At 43.1% G+C, this 22,524-nt stretch overlaps 1 protein-coding gene across 1 annotated transcript in view; it reads left to right on the top strand.

The window, feature by feature from the left end:
* Positions 1–14,921: 14,921 nt before the first annotated feature.
* Positions 14,922–22,524, top strand: part of UBE2E2 (ubiquitin conjugating enzyme E2 E2) — a 315,548-nt gene continuing 307,945 nt past the window's right edge. The window contains exons 1-2 of the mRNA XM_066245149.1: positions 14,922–15,136; positions 20,893–21,076. Of these exons, the coding sequence (XP_066101246.1) occupies positions 20,901–21,076 (176 nt within the window). The 5' untranslated portion in view covers positions 14,922–15,136; positions 20,893–20,900. The remainder of the gene's footprint in view (positions 15,137–20,892; positions 21,077–22,524) is intronic.

The following is a 22,524-nucleotide window of genomic DNA, read 5'->3' as shown; positions in this document are numbered from 1 at the left end:
TCTGGAGACTTAGTTTCTTCTTGCTTTCAGGTGATTTGCAGAAATAATGATAGCGAAGGGGGTAGTGTGAAGGTCGGTTTTGGTTTTGCCTGATTGGGATTAAATTGTGTGTCAGTTCGGTTTATACTAATTTGTTCCTTGGAAGTCTAATTAAAATTTTTTTTTTCAACAAAGTCCCGAGACAAGAAAGAGAAAATAGACTCATCCCAGCAGGAGGCTGGGAGTAACATCTGACAATCAGAATATTTTACTTCAGTGCAGAGAATTAGTTGCCTCCAAGAAAAACAGAGGAAGTGAAACTTTAAAAACTTGGACTTTGTACTTTAGGAAGCCCCAGAAATTCCTGAAAGCATGTATGAAAGAAAGAAAGAAAGAAAGAAAGAAAGAAAGAAAGAAAGAAAGAAAGAAAGAAAGAAGAAGGAAAGGAGGGAATGAAGGAAGGAAGAAATAAAGAAAGTAAGAAAAAGAGAAGGAAGGAAGGAAGGAAGGAAGGAAGGAAGGAAGGAAGGAAGGAAGGAAAAAGGAAGGAAGGAAGGAAGGAAAAAAGGAAGGAAGGAAGGAAGGAAGGAAGGAAGGAAGGAAGGAAGGAAGGAAAAAAGGAAGGAAGGAAGGAAGGACAAAGGAAGGAAGGAAGGAAGGAAGGAAGGAAGGAAGGAAGGAAGGAAGATAGAATTAGATTAATAGAAGAAAAACTATCACAATAGATCATCTTAATATACAGAAAACACATTTGAAAAAAATCCAACATTCATTCATAATAAAAATTTGCAAACTAAGAATAGAACTTCCTCAATCTGATAAAGGGCATCTATAAAAAACTCACAGTTAACCTCATATTTAACATTATAAAAAAATGAGTGCTTCTTTTTCTAAGATTAGCAATAAGGCAAAATGCCTGCTTTCACCAATTTTTTTTTCTTTTTTTGTATTTTTCTTAAGTGAGAAGCAGGGAGACAGACAGATTCCCTGCACGCATTCAACCAACCAGGATCCACCCTGCAAGCCCACCAGGGGCAATGCTCTGCCCATCTGGGGCGTTGCTCCACTGCAATCAGAGCCATTCTAGTACCTGAGGCAGAGGCCATAGAGCCATCTTCAGTGCCCAGGCCAACTTTGCTCCAATGGAGCCTCGGCTGTGGGAGGGGAAGAGAGAGACAGAGAGAAAGGAGAGGGGGAGGGGTGGAGAAGCAGATGGGCGCTTTTCCTGTGTGCCCTGACTGGGAATCGAACCTGGGACTTCCACATGCCGGGCCGACTTTCTACTACTGAGCCAACCAGCCAGGGCCTGCTTTCACCAATTTTATTCAAACCTGTGCTGGAGTTTCTATAGCTAGTGCAAAAAAATATTTTTTCTTTTTAAATTAAGGGCATCCAGATTGGGGAAAAAAATAAGTAAAACTTTATTCGCAGATGACAGGGTCCTATATGAAAATCCAAATCAATCCACAAAATTTTACTAAAACTAATAAAGGACTTTAGCAAGATTGCAAGATCAATATACAAAAATTAATTGTATCTCTATATGCCAACCTGAACAATGAGAAATTGAAATAAAAAAATAAAAAAAAACAATCCCAACACAATAACAGCAAAGAGAATAAAATACTTAGGAATAAATTTAACAGAAGAAATGCAGGATACACTGAAAATTATAACACATCATTGAGAGCAATTAAAGGCCTGAATTAATGGAAAGACATTTCACATTCATGGATTGGAAGACTAAACGTTGTCAAGATGGCCAGTTTCCTCATATTGATCTGCACGCTCAATGTAATCCTGATCAAAATCCTTCCAGAGAGGCTGGGAAAATGAATATCCCTGTTAGCTTGTCAGCTAACTGTTGTGGGGCCCAGGGACAGGGGTACAGATGGAAGTCTCAGCCACAGACTGCCGGACTGCTCTCTTCTCTTCCCAACCCCTAACTCTGTTACATCATGAGGAGCCTCACAGTGTTGTGTGTGCGCCCGGGTGTGTGTGTGTGCATGCACGCACATGTGTCCCTGTCCCTTGGTATAATTTTTAGCCTTCCCTCCCTTAGCCCTATCACAAATAGCTCCCTTTTGGCCACCCCTTCAGCCTAGGGGTATGCACACTAGAAACATAGTTCGCTTTCAGGAGGGCAGACCCAGGACCGAGGTCAAAGTAGTTGCTAGAAAAAAGCTCTCTGCTCAGAAGGGAGCCAGAGGTATCCTCTAAAGCAGGGGTCCTCAAACTACGGCCCGCGGGCAGCATGCGGCCTCCTAAGGCCATTTATCCGGCCCCCACCGCACTTCCAGAAGGGGCACCTCTTTCATTGGTGGTCAGTGAGAGGAGCATAGTTCTCATTGAAATACGTGTCAGTTTGTTGATTTAAATTTACTTGTTCTTTATTTTAAATATTGTATTTGTTCCCGTTTTGTTTTTTTACTTTAAAATAAGATATGTGCAGTGTGCATAGGGATTTGTTCATAGTTTTTTTTATAGTCCAGCCCTCCAACGGTCTGAGGGACAGTGAACTGGCCCCCTGTGTGAAAAGTTTGGGGACCCCTGCTCTAAAGCAGTGCTTCCCAAAACTTGAATATGCAGATGAAATCACTGGGGAAGTTGTTACACTATTATAGATTATAATAGTAAGACCTGGTGGTCTGCATTTCTAAGAAGCGTCCAGGTTATGTTCTGTTGCTGGTCTGTGAGCCATGGTAGAGTAGCAAAGCTGTAAAGCAGTGGCCCAGATCAAGAGCCCCATGAGCTAGCTCTGAGGGCAGCACTTACCTAAGGAATGGCAGTGACATCTATGGCAGTGAGGGGCTGGGTTAGAACTCCCAAGGCTTCGTCACCTAGAACTGGGCACAATCGTGATAGCTGGCTAGGAGCCAACAGTATCTGCCGTACTGGCTTTGAGAAGATCATAGTCTAGTGGGCAAGTTAGACATAAATATATAATTACAAGCCACTGTATAAAGGGGAATATAGATGAATGTATGAGGTGCGTAGGTGACACAGCACGGGTGAGTAATGGCTGAGCAGAGCACTGAGGGATAAACAGGACTCCAGAGAGGACAAAGAGGAAAAGCAGACTCAAGGCAAAGGAAATGATGTATCTCTGGCAGGTTGTATTTTCCAGAGATGGCTGTAGCAATGTCTATAGTCTCATAAAACCTTCCAGAGACTTCCCATTTCCTTATCAAGCAGTGAAGTCTAATTTCCCTCTCCTTGAATCTGGGTGGATTTATGATGGCTTCCGTGAATACCATGTAAAGAGACACAAGGTGATTTATGAGGCTAGATTAGAAAAGGCTAAGTAGTTTTTGTTTGGTTTTCTTGGGAAATTCGCTTTTGGAACCCAGCCACCATACTCTGAGGAAGCCAAGAAGCCCACGGAGAGTCCTGGTCAGGAGGTCCTGAGGTCCCCACTCAGGACTCCCAGTGAGTCCCTTGCCAACAGCCAACACCAACTTGCCAGCCATGTGAGTGAGATATCATGGAGTCAAGTTGCTCCAGGCGACATGGTGTGAAACAGAGATAAGCCATTTCTATCCAGCCTTGACCAAATTTCAGATTCATGAGCAACATAAATGATTACTGTTGTTTAAACTACCAGCTTTCGGAGTGATTTTTAGGCAGCAATAGATTCCAGGAATAATATCTAAAGGTAAAGAGGTATAAGACAGCCTGGAATTGTCAAACAGGACACAAATAAGGGCATATTTAAGTGTAACTCAGCTATTAGAAATTAAAACATAAAAACACGGGAACTATTTGGAAAGTTGACTTCGTGAAGCGGAGGACAAAAGGTTTAGCAAACACACCATCAATAGTGTAAAAGCAGTGAAGCTGTACTGTGTGGTCAACCATGCTTGGGTTATTATTCAAGCCTCTGCCAGAAAATGTTCTAGATAGCAATCAGTGTAAATGTATTTATGTAACAAAATTTTCTTGCTGAAAAAAAAGAGTAAATTCTTATTGGAAAGAAAATATTAATAATCTGCTATATACTCTATAGATGAAACCCAGGCTGACAATTTCCAAAAGGAATCAATTTACAGTTTTTACTACCCAAATGGAAGCAAGAAATAATTTCACAAACAAATAAAAAAAAAACTATCTAAATTCTTTTTCTAGAATAGGGTAAACTTCCATATTCTCTAAATAAAAGTACATAATTCTGACCTGCCATCAAAACCTTTTTTTCTCCCAAAACACATTTCTAAGAGAACTGACCAAGAGTTTCTGAAATAGGTAAAATTTATGACTATTCTTTTTTTTTTTTTTTTTCCTGTATTTTTCTGAAGCCGGAAACGGGGAGAGACAGTCAGACTCCCGCATGCGCCCGACCGGGATCCACCCGGCACGCCCACCAGGGGGCAACGCTCTGCCCACCAGGGGGCGATGCTCTACCCCTCCGGGGCATCGCTCTGCCGAGACCAGAGCCACTCTATTGCCTGGGGCAGAGGCCGAGGAGCCATCCCCAGCGCCCGGGCCATCCCCGCTCCAATGGAGCCTCGCTGCAGGAGGGGAAGAGAGAGACAGAGAGGAAGGAGAGGGGGAGGGGTGGAGAAGCAGATGGGCGCTTCTCCTGGGTGTCCTGGCCGGGAATCGAACCCGGGACTTCTGCACGCCAGGCCGACGCTCTACCACTGAGCCAACCGGCCAAGGCCATGACTATTCTTTAATGCTGAGGACCTTATTTTTTTAGGCCCGAGGAGTGGTGGGTACATGCTAATTTGAGAAATAAAGATAGAGAAGGTCTGAATTGATTTGCCAAGATTGTTTCCTGGGCTGTGGGTATCTTGAAGAAAAAAAAAAGTAATTTTAATTCTTTTGACCCTAATCTAATGTTTAGTTGAAAAGCAATATCCCATGTAGCATGGGCATTCGTTATATTTAGGAGTTTGGAATCAGAGATTCCTGGAATGGAGATAGCAGGTGACAAATGGCTGCCTCCCGCTCTCAGCTAAACTGACTCCTGGAATAGTGACTTCAGCAACTGCCACCAAAACTTAAAGAGAAACATAGATAAACTAGAGTGTGTGGAAGAGAGAGCCCTAAAAGGCGAGGGAACTCAAACCTAGGTCACATGAAAGACACACGAAGAAAAGGGGATGTTATTGGAGGGAGGAGACGTCGTATGGAGCACGTTAGCCTCTTTTAAGTAATGAAAGAGCTTTCTTGCCGTAGAGCTGTCAGCATTCTTCTGTACCCCCACAAGCTTAATGAGAGAGGAATTGGAGGCCATTTAGGGGTGAAGAAACTCAAAACTGTCTAAAGATGGAATCGGCTATCAGGGGAAGTAGAAGATCCCATCACTGGAGATATTCAAGCAAATTATTTTGAAAGAGCTCTAAACCACAAAGAGGTTGGATCGGACATCCTACAAAGTCCCTTTCATTACTTACATGAGCTTTGAACTCCTCTGAGTCCCCCGCCTCTGGGAGTCACCAGGTGTGCTCCCACCCGTGCTCAGAATCCAGCCTATTCTTGCTACCTTTTTTTTTTTTTTGGCTCCTGTAAGTGATGACATTCCCCAAAGCCTCTAAAACCTATGAAATCCCAGAGGTAATTTGCAGTTTACCACTGATGGTCCCAAATGGGTCTGTGCCAATGCCTCCTTAGGCAAGAGCTGCACCATTGTGCCAACCCCTTGTGGGCCTGGTCCTACCTCCCCAGTCCTGTCAGCTTGCTCACCACAGCAATACCTGACTTCCTTTTCTCTTTCTCTTTTTTGTTACATTGCGCAATCATTAAGCCAGGACCAACAAGCTGCTTTTTAACTCATGAGTTGTAGAGTATCAATAGATACACATGGTAAAACATGTAAATATCTTAATGTAGCATATATAAAATTTACTTTTTTGTTACATTTAACCCATCATGTCAGACATATTTTATGGGCCAATAGCTATTAATTCTTAATCACAGACTTTCTTGCCCTTGGACTAAAATAAACATCTATAGGGGTTGAGTTGGAATAATCAGGAACCAACAGATTTTGTCTGTTTAAAAGTGCTTTTTATCCAGAGTTGACATGCGCATTGTCCTTACAGAAATCTCCCAAGTGTCCCAATCTCATTTTTTTCCTATGGTCAGCTCTTCTCAGGACACTCACTGGTCCACATTCCAATGTCCCTGCCCCTCCCTGAAGCTTGCTCCACCACCCTCACACATACCTCACTTTCTGAATCCTAGGTTGGGACAGGTAGGGCCCTGTCTTCTTTCCATTCTTCCACCTGCCCCCACCCTATCTGATTCTATGGCTGAGAAGAGAATGAGGAAAAGAAAAATAACAGATGGAAAAAAAAAGTGTTTTGTGGAAGGGGAAAGGGAAATGACTAGGTGGTGTATATGGCTTCATTACAGTTTTTAAGTGGATTTTAAAAAAATCCTGTATGATTTGTACTCTACTAAATAGTGTGACTGAAAGAAATACTCATGTAATTTAGCAGTAACAATGCAACTGATTGGTCATCCTCCATAAGATTTCACTGATGAAAATCTACTCTATATACCAGGGAACAAATTCATCAGTTTGTTAATAGTATTTGCAAAGCAATTTTTATTACTCATTTAATGCTAATATAAGTTTTGAGAGTCAAATTAAGAATAAATTTTATATATGCTACATTAAGATATTTACACGTTTTACCATGTGTATCTATTGATACTCTACAACTCATGAGTTAAAAAGCAGCTTGTGCCTGACCTGTGGTGGTGCAGTGGATAAAGCATTGACCTGGAAATGCTGAGGTCGCTGGTTCGAAACCCTGGGCTTGCCTGGTCAAGGCACATATGGAAGTTGATGCTTCCAGCTCCTCCCCACCTTATCTCTCTGTCTCTCTCTCCTCTCTCTCTCTCCTTCTCTGTCTCTCTCTCTCCCTTTCTCTCTCCTCTCTAAAATGAATTTTAAAAAAAAGCAGCTTGTTGGTCCTGACCGCTTGGCTCAGTGGTAGACTGTCAGCCTGGTGTGTGGACATCTTGGGTTCAATCCCCCCTGGTCAGGGCACACATGAGAAGTGACCATCTGCTTCTATCTCCCTCCCTCTCCCCCCCTTCTCTCCCTTCTCTCCCTTCTCTTCCTTCTCTCCCTCATCTCCTCTTACCAGTGGCTTCATTGGTCTGAGCTTTGGCCCTGGATAGCTTGGTTGATTCGAGCATCAGCACCAGATGGGGGTTGTCAGGTGGATCCCGGTCAGGGCACATGAGAAAGTCAGTCTCTATATCCCCTCATCTCACTTTAAAAAAAAAAGCATTTTGTTTTGAATGTCATTGGCAAAGTTATGGTGAGGATAGGTGGAGGGCAGTGTGTATGTCTGCCTCCCACTCTGACCAAGCAGAGAGGTGACTCTGTTTAGCTATACTGTACCATCTTAGTCTTTCTTAGAGATGTATAACTCTTTGGAATGTAGTTTTGGACCTTGTTGGAAGGCATAGGCATATGTTTGAATTCTTATGTATTTTTCAGAGCATACTCCAGTGGGCTCTTTCTCTTACCATTAAAAGAGAGATAAATCATTAATGAGAAATTAATAAGAGAGAGGCATTAATAAGAAAGCTAATACTCTGCTCATTCTAAGCCTCCAAAGGAGAACTCGGGCATTTGTTTGGACTCTCTGAGGCCAGTCTAATGAAAGTTGAGCACAGCGTGGGATTGAACACATTAACTATTAAGCATATGGAAGCATTAGGGGCAGGATATTAGCCACGATCAAAAGCACCCAGCTAATAACCTGGGTTAAAGTGAGGGTGATGAACAACAACAGTATGAGTGAATGAAAGAGGTCATTCAAGTTAGCAAGCCCATGGCAGTTATACACATAGAAGTCAAGTGTCAAACTATGTTCATGAATGCGGAGTTCTGAAGACAAAGGGTCAAGGGAGCACACGGCTTTAGAGAGGCGTGGCTTGGACCACTGTTCAAGAAAGGACTTGTCTATCAGATACAAGGAGTTCAGTTAGCTGACAGCTGCACGTACCTTCAGGACCCTCCTTAGCTTTTGAGTCAAGGACATGCGCTTCCCGGTCATTCTCAGCCAACGGCTAAGAATAATGGAAACACTAGAATCTGGCCACTGCTGCTCAGTGTGAGACCCTTTCGTGGGTTGTCTTGAGACTTCCCCGGAGCTGCACTGTAGTCCGAGACACTGCCTACCTGATCCTTCTTCCTTCCTCTCCCCTTGCACAAGTCTCAAACCTGTACTGCAGCCTGAAGGATTTCTCTGCCTCCTCCTGCTCCCCTTTCCCTTTTTCTTTCGTAGATAAATAGATAATTCTCTTGCACTTCTAACTTCATGTGTGTCTGCTTCCTGGAAGATACAACTATTACAGGGGATACCAGTGTTCCAGGACACAACCTGAATAGGGCTGAGCCACTAAGATAAATCACTAACTGGGGCCTTGACACCTGGATTCTCTGATAATGCTACCTTTTCCTTTGACCTTGATCTGCATATAATGAATTGTTACCTACAAGGTCCTCATAGTAAGCCCTGGTCAATTATAAAATAGAATAGACAGTCAAAGAAAGTAGAAGAGTCCTTATTCTCCATTCACAGAAAGTATGCCTTCCCATAAATACATGAATATTCTAAAACCATTGAATTATACATTTTAAACTGGTGAATTGTGTGGCCTATGATTTATATCTTGATAAAGATGACTACCCTTTATTCTCAAGTATAGACACAGAGATAAACAACCACGGTCTCTACCCTTGAATAAATAGCTCACAGCAAAGTAAGGAACATAGGCTTTTAAATAGCATAGACATCCTTCTGTGACTGAGGAGGAGACTATTTGTAAAAAAAAAAAAAAAAAAAAAAAAAAAGGTGGTAAATTCAAGTGAAAGAGTAACACCTAGACTTGAGGGTGACATCACCTCACACTTACCAAAGCACTGGGGAAACTGGTAGCTCACACTTCTGTGGTACTTGTTTTGTTTCTAGTTCTATTTAAGTTGTTTACACATATGAACTAATTTAATCTTCTCTCTTACCTATACAATTTTTAGCTATTAAAATAAGCCCTGTTTGTAGATGAGAAAATTGAGCCAGTAAGAAATTAAGTAACTTGTCCACGATCACAGCAAAGAAGAAGTAGAGCCAGGATTATGAACCCAGACTACCCAGTTCCCAAGCATCTCTGCACTGACGAAGAAAGGAGCAAATCAGGGCTAGGCTTTCCCTCCTTCTGTTTTTACTAGTCTCCTTCTGGGTTTCCCCTAAATTTAAGGTACTTTTATTTATTATACAAATAACAATATAACAACTCTAACAAAGAAAAGCTTATCTACAATCTCATTGCTCAACAAATCTCTGACTCTTACAGGTCATTCATTATTCTTTCCTTTGTTCTGATAGTCTTTTAGAGCACATGCTTCCTCTCTCATTCCTGTGGGGTCTAAAGGCAGCCCCTCTGAACCACATCCCCCCCCCATTCATAGGCTATGCTTTCTCTTCAGACTATGCCCATATCTCAGCACCTAGTTAGGCCCCTCTGTATTTCTGGGAGGTTGGATCTAATAGCCCATTTCAGGAGAGAGTAAGACCCTTTGGTCCACAAGGACTACCACAAGAGGAGGAGGAAACTTCATTAGAGGACAGAGAGCACGTGTATTAATTACCTACTGCTGCATAACAAATTACCCATCCAACTTCCTGGCTGAAATAAATAAGCATTTATTATTTCAAGGTTCAACGGTGGTTTAGCTGGGTGTTCCTGGCTCAGGGTCTTTCATGAGGTTGCACTGAAGAAGCTGAACAGTTGCTCTATCATCTGAAGGCGTGGCTAATGCGGAGTGATCTGTTTCCAAGCTCACTCATGTGAATGTTAGTGGGAGATCTTAGTGCCTATCACATGGACATTTCTGTAGGGCTGCTAGCTTCCCCCAGAGTAAGTGATGAGAGAGAGAGAGAGAACAACCAAGATGAAAGCCCTAATGTCTTTTATAAACTAATCTTGGAAGTGTAATACTATCACCTTTCAGCATTATACCAACACTGGTATGATGTGAGAGGGGATTACACAAGGGTATGAATGAATACCAGGGGGCCAGGGTCACTGGGACCATCCTAGAGACTGACTACCGCTGAGTACCATACTTGGTCAGAGGCTAGGGGTGAGAGCAGTCAGATTCTGCGTTTGCATCTTAATATATGCAAATGATGCCCCATGATATTTTGCAGTGTGCAACATATACAATTGTACACCGCAGCCCAGGTAGCCCTCCACGACCAAGTATTGGGAATCAGAGTATTTGTCCCCAGCACTCTTCCACTCCCTGTTAAGAACTCACGTATTCATTGATGCAACAAACATTTGCTAAGCACCTGGTGCGTGCCTTCGTGTTGGTAAGTCAAGGGATACTAGGATCTTGGCTTTAATGCAGCTTCGATTTTCCCGTATGGGTGTTGTCCTTCTTTAATTTCCAAGATATTCAGAGTAGCCACATGGTGCCTACAGCCCTTTTCAACCCGGGCTGTAAGTATATGATTACTGTTTTTCATTCCCATCTCTCAGGGTCCTAATCTTTGGTAAACTTTATCTAATGTGATATTTCCCTCAGGGGGTACAATCCAAATATTTAACAATCCCTGATCAGTGGGTGTCTAACCAGAATAAAAGCTGCCTAAACAAGCAGCAGCTCTAACAAACTGTATGATGTGTTTTGCTGAAATCCAGCCCAGTGATCCCCAGAGAAGTATTTTCTATCACTGTTCCAGTCAAACTTAAAAAACTGATTGTGACTCTACCAACTCATGAAGCTGGCACTAACAAGAGTTATGAAAGGGACTCACACACGAAAAATTCCCATTTGCCAATTTTAGGAGGGAAAGTGTCGGCTCTAAAATTAAAGCTCAGAAATAAGTGTAGGAAAGGAGAGTGTAAGTTCATGGTGATGGATTCATGGACCAGAGCAGGAAATGCGAAGAAGGTGAGCTATTTGTTTTGCAGATTAAGTTTGAGTCTCAGGGGAATGGAACTGAGAAAATAAAGTTAAATCTATGTTTGTAACACTAGTCTCTGCTAAAGTGTCCTGAAGTTCACAGACTCCAGAGCCAATCTGCTATTTTCAATTCCCAGCTCTGCTCTTCACTATATCTGTGCCCATGGGCAAGTGACTTAATCTCTGCACTTCAGTGTTCTCATCGGTACAACAGGGCTGATTGCACGAAACCAACCTTATGGGGTGTTTGTGAGTTAGTACATGTAAGGTGCTAGAAGTTAGTCTGGTTCAAATGAATAACACTGTAAATGATAATTATTATTATTGAAGAAGTGAGATCAACGTTTATTATGCTGTCAACTGAAAGAGGTCAATTTCATTCACTCAACCAGTATTTATTAAACATATATAGCAATGAATCCCAGCTTAAGAAAAAAAAAAATTCTTGTTCTCAACATGCATATACGTGGAGGAGGGAAAGGTGGAAAAGTGGAGGAGAAAGGACAACTAGAATAAGCAAATAAGTAAGAAATATAGTATTTCAGATTATGATGATCATGAAGAAAAATAAAGCAGACGAAGGGGTTGGGAAGTGCTGAGGTGGGGTGGGAGGGAGGGATAGGAAGTTAGTCCTGGCTGGGAGGCTCAGTGAATGGAGTGTTGTCCCGGCACGCTGGGGTCTCAGGTTCAATCCCTGGTCAGGGCACATAGGAGAGGCAACCAATGAGTCTACAACTGGATGGAACAACTGAGTGGAGCAGTGAGTTGATGCTTCTCTCTCACTCACTCCCTGTCCCCACCCTGCCCCTGCATTTAAATCAATGGAAAAATTGAAAGGAAAAAAAATTAGAGGTAGGAAATTATAAATCAGAAGTCTTGAGCCGAGAAATGTTTGGTGTGTTATACAACAACAAGGAGGCTAGTGTGGCTGGAGGGTGGGGAGGCCAGGGTGAAGTTGTACAGTGGGGAGGTCAGAGGAGTGTTGGTAGGGAGGATGGGCAGATCATGTAGGGTCATGTAGCCATTTTCAAAACTCTGGTTGTTGCTCTAGACCCGGAAGTCACTGGAGGTCTTGAAGAGAGACCTCTGTTTTACAGGTTCACTCAAATTAATCTGTGTGGGAGGCGGTGGGGGTGTGTGTGGTGGGGGTGGAGAGCGGGTAGGGGAAGAAATAAAATCAGGTAGAAAAGTGCTGAGAGATGATGGTGGCTTAGATTAGATGGCTTAGATCAGTGGGCCCCAACCTTTTTTGGGCCACGGACCGGTTTAATGTCAGAAAATATTTTCACGGAACCGGCCTTTAGGGTGGGACGGATAAATGTATCACGTGACCAAGACAAGCATCAAGAGTGAGTCTTAGATGGATATAACAGAGGGAATCTGGTCATTTTTAAAAAATAAAACATCATTCAGACTTAAATATAAATAAAACGGAAATAATGTAAGTTATTTATTCTTTCCCTGCGGACCGGTACCAAATGGCCCATGGACTGGTATTGGTCCGCAGCCCAGGGGCTGGGGACCACTGGCTTAGATTATCTGTGGGGTGGGAGATGGGAGAAGAGGATACTGTCAGGATATATTTTGGAAGGCAGAGTCAACAGAATTTGCTGATAGATTAGATGGCGTGTGTAAAAACGAAGAGAAGGGCTATGGATTGGGGAGCTGGACGAGGACAAGGATTTTCCTTTTTTATTCAGTGTCATATCTCAATCGTCTAGGCAATGTCTGGTACTCAATAAATATTCCTTGAATCAATGAAAAGGGTAACTGTGATTTGTATTGTACCCTCCTCCTTAAACTCAGTAAATGGTATGTAGCAGTTAAAAAAATCTACAGATAAATGAAGTACCGTAGCAGCCAGTTTCGCATTTAAGCAATGAAACCCGCTCCAATCCCTTCATAGAGTTGGAAGTTGATGTTGCTGCATCCCTGGCCCCCACCAGCCAATGACTAGGAGTGAAAAACAACTTTGATACTTTCTGTAACAGAGGAGTACTTCCTTATAAAATATTCATTGTAAACGAACAAAACCCAACACAATATATACCTGAATGTGTGTGTATGTGTGTGTGTGTGTGTGTGTGTGTATATATATATATACATGAGCAGTTTGTGGGGAGAAAAGCATAGAGACCTAGGAAATGGGATTCTGTCATTAATCCTTACTAACTATAGTTGCAAAACGTATTGAAATACAATCAGTAAAATGAATATATTAAACACACAAAGGTTTCATGAGGTAAAATAAATTATGCACACATTTTAGGCAGTCTGTGAAATTCTCTATTTTGGTCCTATCTGAAATATTAAAAAGCAAACTTGGTGCTTTATGCCAGTGGTCCCCAACCCCCCGGGGTCACAGACCGGTACTGGTCCGTGGGCCATTTGGTACTGGTCTGCAGAGAAAGAATAAATAACTTACATTATTTCCGATTTATTTATATTTAAGTCTGAATGATGTTTTATTTTTAAAAAATGACCAGATTCCCTCTGTTATATCTGTCTAAGACTCACTCTTGATGCTTGTCTCGGTCACGTGATACATTTATCCGTCCCACCCTAAAGGACGGTCCATGAAAATATTTTCTGACATTAAACCAGTTCGTGGCCCAAAAAAGGTTGGGGACCACTTTATGCTATATGCTAAATATGCTTTATGCTATATTTTCCTACCAATATATTGCACCATGTGAGAGGTATAGGGGGCTATCTGAGTGGGGATGATCTCAGTATATGCTAATTTCTAATCCTCCAATATATTGTTTAGAGTTTAAGGGTAATGGAGCCTGTTTATATACTTGAGTGATGCATAGTTGTGATACACAAGAACACACTACTTTTTGCTCAATGTTGACTTATAGAAGCTAAAAGCTAATACCCGTTTTTGGCTAATTTCAGGAGTATTATAAATAGTCAATTCTTGAAGAAGAGATTTGATAAAAGAATTTTCAATTCTAGACATATGTGTGGATCTTGACTTAGCTTGTGTCCCCTGAGGTGTTACTGCACTGATTTCTTTAGGTTGCGTGTATGTTGCAGTGGGTTCTGAAGGGCTGTCCCAGCCCTGCCTGGGCTGTATACTCTCCCGCATAAAGTGACAGCTGCTTGGAGAAAGAGGCTTAGTAGCAGCAATAGCAATCAGTTGTTAAAAGGGGCCGGGCTGGGAGAAATGTTGTGGAAGCTGAGTTTGCAATGTAGGCATAGTTTTTGCTTGTTTGTTTGCTTAATGGTTATTTGGGATTATAGGGAAATAATATAACTAGTTTCCTTGGGTCACCTGTTCCCATACCCTTCAACTGGGCATTAGGGCAGCTTTTCATTCGTTCTAGTAGTGCTTCTTCTCCCTACTCTGACCCCCATATCCCAGAACTAAAGGGCCTGGAGCTCCTGGCAACTGCTGTATATTCTGGGACAGGTCAGCCAAAAGGCAGAAGGACCTTAGAGTTGACGTGTAAGGTGAAGAGTGTAGCTTAGCCTGGGCGAACTTTCCAGGCCAGTGCGAAGTTTTCCCACCGTGGGTGCATGTGGACACAAGGCGTCCGAGTTCTGCTTATCGTGTCCACAGGGTCAGAACCTGTAACTACTCTGCTGCAGCCGATGTGGGTAAAATGCCGCCCCCCAGCCTACCCCCACCCCGGCTTGGTTTTGGGGAAACTCCCACCCCCAGCCAACATTTCCCTTTAATGCGTGTGCCCGTCAAGGTCCCCGCGTCCCCCCACTCAAGCCACCCAGTCAGCCTCTGTTTCCCTCACCTCCCCCAGTCCCTGCCCTTACCTTACCCTAGGACGCCCTTCGCCCACCCCGATACTGCCTGCCCTCGGAACTCGGCTGTCACTTTACTTTCCACGCCGCCTCCCCGCCCCCTCTTCGGTCGTGCTCCGGGAGGAGCAGGGGCGGAGCGGAGTTGTGTGTGTGTGTGTGTGTGTGTGTGTGTCTGTGTGTGCGCGCGCGCGCGTGTGTTGGGGGGGGTGCAGAAGGCGCGCGCCGCCGCCGACGTGGGGCTCGCGCTCTCGCGGTCTCTCCCGGGCAGGCGCGGGCACGTGCACTCCTGGGCGCGCGCGCGGACGGTCGGGCGGCGGCGGCAGCGGCAGCGGCTCACGGAGGCGGTGGCTTCACTTTCCAGGACTCGGGGGCGGCCACAGCAGCAGCCGCGGGCAGCAGCCTCCGGAGCCGGAGCTGGAACGGCCGGGGGCGGCAACGGCGGCGCTGAGGGTGAGTCCGGGGCGGCTGTGAGCGCGGCGGGGACAGGCGTGGCCGGGCGGTCCGGTGCGTGGTGCGTGGGTCCGGCTTTCGGTGACTAGACGGTCTGCGGGGACACCCAGTCCTCGGGGCCTCCCCTGCCCTCCTTCCCCCGCCTCCGCAGCCCTCTTGCCAGGCACTTGGGCTTGAGCCCGGGACCTGGCGGACGCCCGTCCCGCAGGTATTGGCTCCTGCCGCTTTGGAACCCCCCCTCCCACCTTCGGGCGTCCTGTCTTTCGGGGTGACCCCCACCTCCTCTCCACGTCGCAGGTCTCGGCTTACACAGCTCGCGCCCTAGTTCCTTCCCTCCTGCTCCCCCGCGTGCCCCGTTCCCTGCGCCCCCTCCCTCGAGCCTCCTGCCCCGGTTTCTCGCCCTTTCTACCCCTCCCCCTCCTTCCCATCCCCCCCTCCCGGCCTCTTCCCTCCCTGCCCATCTTCTACCCTCTTCTGTTCTCAGTTCCCCATCCTTCGCCACCCTCCCAGCCGCATCCTGGAACTAAGTCTTTGCAAAAGTACAGGATAAATGTCACGGTGGAAAGTGCCCGGCTTGATCTTTTGCTATTTTCCCTAATTGCATAATTGCTGCACATGGTGTCTCTCCCTGCGAGTGCGGGGGTATGCGCCCCCCCACCCCAGCCGCTGCCACCGCTCCCCCTGTGTCCCTCTCCAAGACCTTGTGGGGTGTGTTTGTGTGTGTGCACTGGTGTTGAGTGTGGGTTGTATTGGTCTTTTGTGAAGCCTAGCGCTTGTCACACTCAGGAGCCAAAGCCCGTTTTTTTATTTATTTTTTCCTCAGGTCTCTCTTCTGTGCAGCCCCCACTGGCCTGGTTTGAAACTGGATTCCCTCTGTCCCCCACCTCCCACTCCCAGTTCCTCACTATTCCCCCTCTCTTCTCTCATAATGTTTTGATCCTTTTGCCCTTTACCATTTCTAATGAAGATAAAGCGTAGCTTCTTGTGCCCCCCCCCCCCTTACAATCAACCAGAAATGTCCAATCCATCTTCCCTTAAGGAAATTAAGGCCGCTTTAGAAAAACATCATCCTGTGCTCGGTGTCTGTTAGACCTATTTGCATGTTTTTGAGATTCATCGTATTGTATTGTGTACACTTGAGAGTATACAATATTTAAATATTTCTATTTAAAAAGTAAAAAAGAAAGCGCTACAGTTTACCTTCAGATTATCTTGTGCTTCAGAAAGATTTTAAACTCTTTAATTTTTTAAATCCCTGATTCTTAAAAAAAAACACTCTGATTTTGAATGTGATAATTCAGTGTGGTCCTTGGAATCTAAATATTTGTGTTTACTCAGACAGTTTGGATGCTCTTTGGCTTATGGGCAGATGCTCACGATGGAAGGTTTTCATATAATGTCGTGTACCCCATTCTGTCATTACCAGGACATAGCATTTTCCTCAAAAATCAGGTGTTCCACAGTTATTTCCTGTGTAAATATCTTGACACTTAAGAGCTGGATACTACTAGATGTTGTGCATATAGTATAAATTATTTTGCATTTTAGAAAAGTTTAGAAACGTTGAGTCGGAAGACAAGAGGGATATCAAATCACAGAATTAAGCGTTTTCCTGTTGTAAAGCTCCAGTGAGCACTTGCTCTTGCAGTTTTATACCGTGTGATACAGTTATAAGGCTTATCTGGACAGTAATCTGGATTTATGAAGTGAGTATAGTTGCTTTTATGTTATCGGTGATATTTATAACCAAATTATTTCATTTTTATGGAACATGTGAGTTTCATTCACTGTACGTTGCTAATTTCCAGGACTGTTATTCCAACATAGAATGCATAGCTAAGACAGGCGTAAGTAATTTGTGTGTTGAAGAAGGAACAGTATCCAAACTCTTAATTTAACACATGTGTGATGAAAGTCTACCTTACTGTTTTATGTTTAGAAACCAAGTTAAAATATAAATGGAAATATCTTGATATCTTTGAAACAATCCTTGATGAGTAGCTCTGTTTATAGCCCTGGAATTTAAATTTATTTTCCCTCTAGATTAGATGACTGGATCAAATGAGCTATTTAAGAATTAAATCTTAAAGATAATTTTAAAATGATGTTTTAGAAATAACACTTAAAGAGTTTTAATTCAGGAATTTTTATTCATTTGTACTTTAGAAAACCACCAACTTTATATTTACAACTAATTAAATTGCTTATAGACTAATTTTTTCTTCATAAAAATTAGTTGTCATATGAGTGATGCAATAATAATTTTCCCCATACATTTTTTTATAATTAGTCATTTAAAAAACAAAATCAGCAGAAATTTGCCTTCCTCTTAATATTTGAAAAAGGTATGAAAACTTTTCTTTCTAAAAGTTTCTGTAGTGGTTATTAGTGGCGTCAGATGAATTTACCATCCCTAGCTTAAGATTTGGATAAAATAGTGGCTTGGGTTAAAAGTGGAAGTAACTTTTTTCTCTACTATTAAACTATAGAAATTATACATCTATTTGGGTATTTTAGATAGTGTTTGTAGTAGTCCCCTGCTATTTTGGAGCAGTTTATGAATTTGGGTTTCAGTTTATAGCTCAGATTAATGACATCATTGAGTAGTCTTTTAAGAAATTACATACTTATGGCATTGTTAGAGAGATGTAAATGCACACACATAGGAGTGTTAAGAAGAATGTAGCTTGAAATCTGCAACAATCTCTTAGGCATAGTTTATTAAACTAAAACTCCAGTTTTAGTAACAAATAATTTTATTTAGTTCTCCATATATTTGTCATGTAATGGGTTGCTTCTCGTAATTGATGTATAAAATGATTTCTCATTCATTTCACATTTCTTAAAATATTACCGGCAGCATTTTGTTATATCCTACCAGTGGTCGGCAAACTCATTAGTCAACTGAGCCAAATATCAACAGTACAACGATTGAAATTTCTTTTGAGAGCCAAATTTTTTAAACTTAAACTATATAGGTAGGTACATTCCTTATCGAGGTAGCGCCCACACGTGGTATTTTGTGGAAGAGCCACACTCAAGGGCCTAAGAGCCGCATGTGGCTCACAAGCCACAGTTTGCTGACCAGGGTCCTAGAGCCTTTCCCTGGAATTGTTCTCTTTCTCACTCCCCTGCACATCTGCTCTATCTAAATACTATTATGTACATCAGTGGTCCGCAACCCCCGGGCCATGGACCGGTACCGGTCCGTGGGCCATTTGGTACCGGTCCGCAGAGAAAGAATAAATAACTTACATTATTTCCGTTTTATTTATATTTAAGTCTGAACGATGTTTTATTTTTTAAAAATGACCAGATTCCCTCTGTTACATCCATCTAAGACTCACTCTTGACGCTTGTCTCAGTCACGTGATACATTTATCCGTCCCACCCTAAAGGCCGGTCCGTGAAAATATTTTCTGACATTAAACTGGTCCGTGGCCCAAAAAAAGTTGGGGACCACTGATGTATGATACATACTTACAAGGTTTTAAACCTCTGCTATATTTTAACTGAAAGAGGTAAACTGAAAAAAAGTGTTGAGTCCAAGGATAAGAATCAAAATAAAATAAAAATGAAAAAAAAAAGGCAAGAAATGCTTTATGACTAGAGCTAGATGTGAAACATTCTGATATAAAATTTCAGTATTCTATGAAGTCACTTGAGTGCTCATAGGAGATGTCACGGCTGTGGAGACTGATGCTCTGCATTTACAGAATAGGTAGAAAAGCAGTCGGATTTCCCTGGCAGTGTGTCTGGGAGCTTGGGCAGACCTAGTTTTGTCTGTTGGGGGAAGGGAACAGTTGGAGTGGAGAGGGGTGGTGGTGTATTTGTGTGATATCTCATTGAAGGCATTTAGTATTTTCTTTTGACTCTTCACTTCTGTGTGCTTCCCGAATTTTCCATTCTCTTGAAATAGTTTTTGGTTTGTCTTACCATAAAAATTTCAATCCTCTAAAGGTATGTATTACAAAACCCCTTTGATAGAGCATGCTACAAGTCGAATCTTTGCAGGTGATGAATCTTTGTCATTGTCGACTAGATGTACATTAGGACTAATTATAGGAATAAGAAACAGTGCTTTATTTGATGTCTCTTTTCTATATTAATAATTTTTCTTGATCATATCAAATATAGTTCAAGTCCTAATTTGATTGAAAGAAGTATAGTATCTTTTTTGAAAAGAAATTTGTTCCATTTATCTGCGATTTTTAAAGGTATAGTCTGGTGTTAATGTCACTTCTAATAGGTATGTAGTTCAGTTTTTCTTCAAGAAGAGGTGCCTGTGATGGTGGCTATTCTGTGCCCAAAGTGGTTATTAAGTCACAGGAACATGGACAGGTCCAGGCCCTTCAGAGTGTAGACTTCAGCTTTGTCAGTGTGGTTTTGGATTTGCCAGTACACTCTAAGCTAGACGGGTCTTAAGGGATGTATTCATAGTAATCAAATTCAGAAATTGGTTATGATAGAATGACAGATGAGAAGGGATATTCCTTTTCACTTACTGTAATTTCTTTTAATGTTTGCTATCTAGCTTATAACAGCTACCTATGGTATCAAGGTAGTGAGGAAATTGAGTGGGTAATCAGAGCTGCTTGGAGAGCATGAACTCAGAGCCAAGGGAGTTTGAAAGCCTTGAGGGGTAGGGTATTTCATTCAGATGGTGGGGGGAAGGATCCTTTGGCGTCTCAGTATAGTCTCTTTCTCTTGTGAGACATGGTTGCTTGGTATACTGCTGGATCAATGCTGACACCATCATATAGTTCAGTTTTTAGTTAGAAAAATGTGGGCCTGTGTGTTCTTCTGTGATCACAAAGGTTGCTGAAAACAATCGATTAGTTTAGAGGATTTTAACCTTAGCCCAGTCCTGAGCATGTGTTCATTGTAAGAGGATGGGAAGTTGTCCCTCATTTCTCTGTTCCTGTGACTGTTTTTTACCAGCCTGTTAGCATTTATCAAGTTGGCTTACCCACTAGACCAAATTTCTCCTGCTTTTCGGACCACAGTGCCTAACACGGAGCTTAATGGCAAGTAGCCCCCTTCTTTTGGTAACAGCTGTATTGATTGTAATTCACATGCTATAAAATTCACCCTTTTCAAATGTATAACTCAGTGGTTTACAGAATATGTACAGTTGTGTAACATCACCATTATCTAACTTTAGAACATTTTTACCACCCCAAAGGGAAACTTTGTACCTATTAGCCGTCCTGCCCCATTCTTCCCTCACTCTGAGCCCTTGGCAACCACTTACCAACTTCTCTTTTTGGTTTTGCCTATTCTGAACGTTCGTATAAATGGAGCCATACAGTTTACGGTCCTTTGTGACCGGCTTCTTTCACTTAGCATAATGTTTTCAAAGTTCATCCATGTTGTAGTATGCGGATACCATACTTCATTCCTTTATATGCTGAATAGTATTTATTTGGGTGGATATACCACATTGGATTTATTTATTCATCAGTTAGTGGACATTTGAGTTGTTTCCTGTTTTTTTTTTTTTTTTTGGCTCTATGAGTAATGTTCCTGTGAACATTTTGCGTTATCTGTTTTGTTTTCATTTCTCTTATCAGTCCATTTTGAATGAATGAGAGAAAAGTTTTGTTAATTCGCAAAGCTGTTTGGTGAATGGCCAGTTCTTTCATTTTATATCAGCCTAACTTGTTCTACTTGGAGGCTCATTTCCTCTCTTTTTTCGGATGACCCTGCTATAGTCCTCCCACAACTGAATGCATGCTTTTTGCTTTATTAACTAGGATCTAAAATGTCCACGGAGGCACAAAGAGTTGATGACAGCCCGAGCACTAGTGGAGGAAGTTCTGATGGAGACCAACGTGAAAGTGTTCAGCAAGAACCAGAGAGAGAACAAGTCCAGCCCAAGAAAAAGGAGGGGAAAATATCCAGCAAAACAGCTGCTAAATTGTCAACTAGTGCGAAAAGGTACCTCAGTTACTGCACCTTTTCATTTCTGTATCAGGTGTCTTAAGTTCCGTCTTTCTGTTGCATTTAATCATTTTGGGGGGGACGGGGACCATGACGTTCATGGGTTTTTCTTCTTCAAGGTTATTTCTTTAACATGGTGTTAATTATAGGCAATATGAACTCTTTAGTATTTAGAGTCAGTTAACGAGCCTGGCAGCTTGGTAAATTACTAACCCGTAGTGTGTTTGTGTGTTTATGTAGGTGAGCATATACAGGATAGTGCCTGTAAAAGTGATGATTTGATTTATAGTTACTTGAACATAAATTTTATTCTGTTCAGTGATACAGAATAGGGAGTAGGAACCTATTAAAATAGTTATTGAAGGATAGTACATTTTCTACTACTCCCTGTTAGTAAAGTGAGAAATGCCTGAGTTTACAACAAATGCGTCTTGATTTCATTATGTTAAGAGGGTCAGTTGTTGTTTTTTTTTTGTATTTTTATGAAGCTGGAAACGGAGAGGCAGTCAGACAGACTTCCACATGTGCCCAACTGGGATCCACCTGGCATGCCCACCAGGGGGCAATGCTCTGCCCATCTGGGGCGTTGCTCTGTTGCGACCAGAGCCACTCCAGCACCTGAGGCAGAGGCTATGGAACCATCCCCAGCGCCCGGGCCATCTTTGCTCCAATGGAGCCTCAGCTGCAGGAGGGGAAGAGAGAGACAGAGAGGAAGGAGGGGGGGAGGGGTGGAGAAGCAGATGGGCGCTTCTCCTGTGTGCCCTGACCGGGAATCGAACCTGGGACTCCTGCACGCCAGGCCGACGCTCTACCACTGAGCCAACCGGCCAGGGCCCAGAGGGTCAGTTTTGATACAGATTTTCATTTTCTATAGAAAATGGATACATCTAGAAGGTAGTTATTAAATGATTCTCTAGTGCCACATCAGTTGCTCATGATCATTGGCATGCCATTGGACTCATCAGAGGGAATCTGCTTTAATATTGTTACGTTATAAAATATATCTCTTGGCAAATAGTTTAAAGAAAAATTAAGTTTAGCCCTGGCTGGTTGGCTCAGCAGTAGAGCGTCGGCCTGGCGTGTGGGGGACCCGGGTTCGATTCCCGGCCAGGGCACATAGGAGAAGCGCCCATTTGCTTCTCTACCCCCGCCCCCTCCTTCCTCTCTGTCTCTCTCTTCCCCTCCCACAGCCAAGGCTCCATTGGAGCAAAGATGGCCTGGGCACTGGGGATGGCTCCTTGGCCTCTGCCCCAGGCGCTAGAGTGGCTCTGGTCGCGGCAGAGCGACGCCGGGGAGGGGCAGAGCATCGCCCCCTGGTGGGCAGAGCGTCGCCCCTGGTGGGCGTGCCGGGTGGATCCCTGTCAGGCGCATGCGGGAGTCTGTCTGACTGTCTCTCCCTGTTTCCAGCTTCAGAAAAGAAATAAATAATAATTAGGTTTAGTAGA

This window comes from Saccopteryx bilineata, chromosome 10 (assembly GCF_036850765.1).
Source record: "Saccopteryx bilineata isolate mSacBil1 chromosome 10, mSacBil1_pri_phased_curated, whole genome shotgun sequence".
Classification (NCBI taxonomy): Eukaryota; Metazoa; Chordata; class Mammalia; order Chiroptera; family Emballonuridae; genus Saccopteryx; species Saccopteryx bilineata.
Note: the sequence above shows the minus strand (reverse complement) of the source record. Positions and strands in the feature narration are given on the sequence as shown.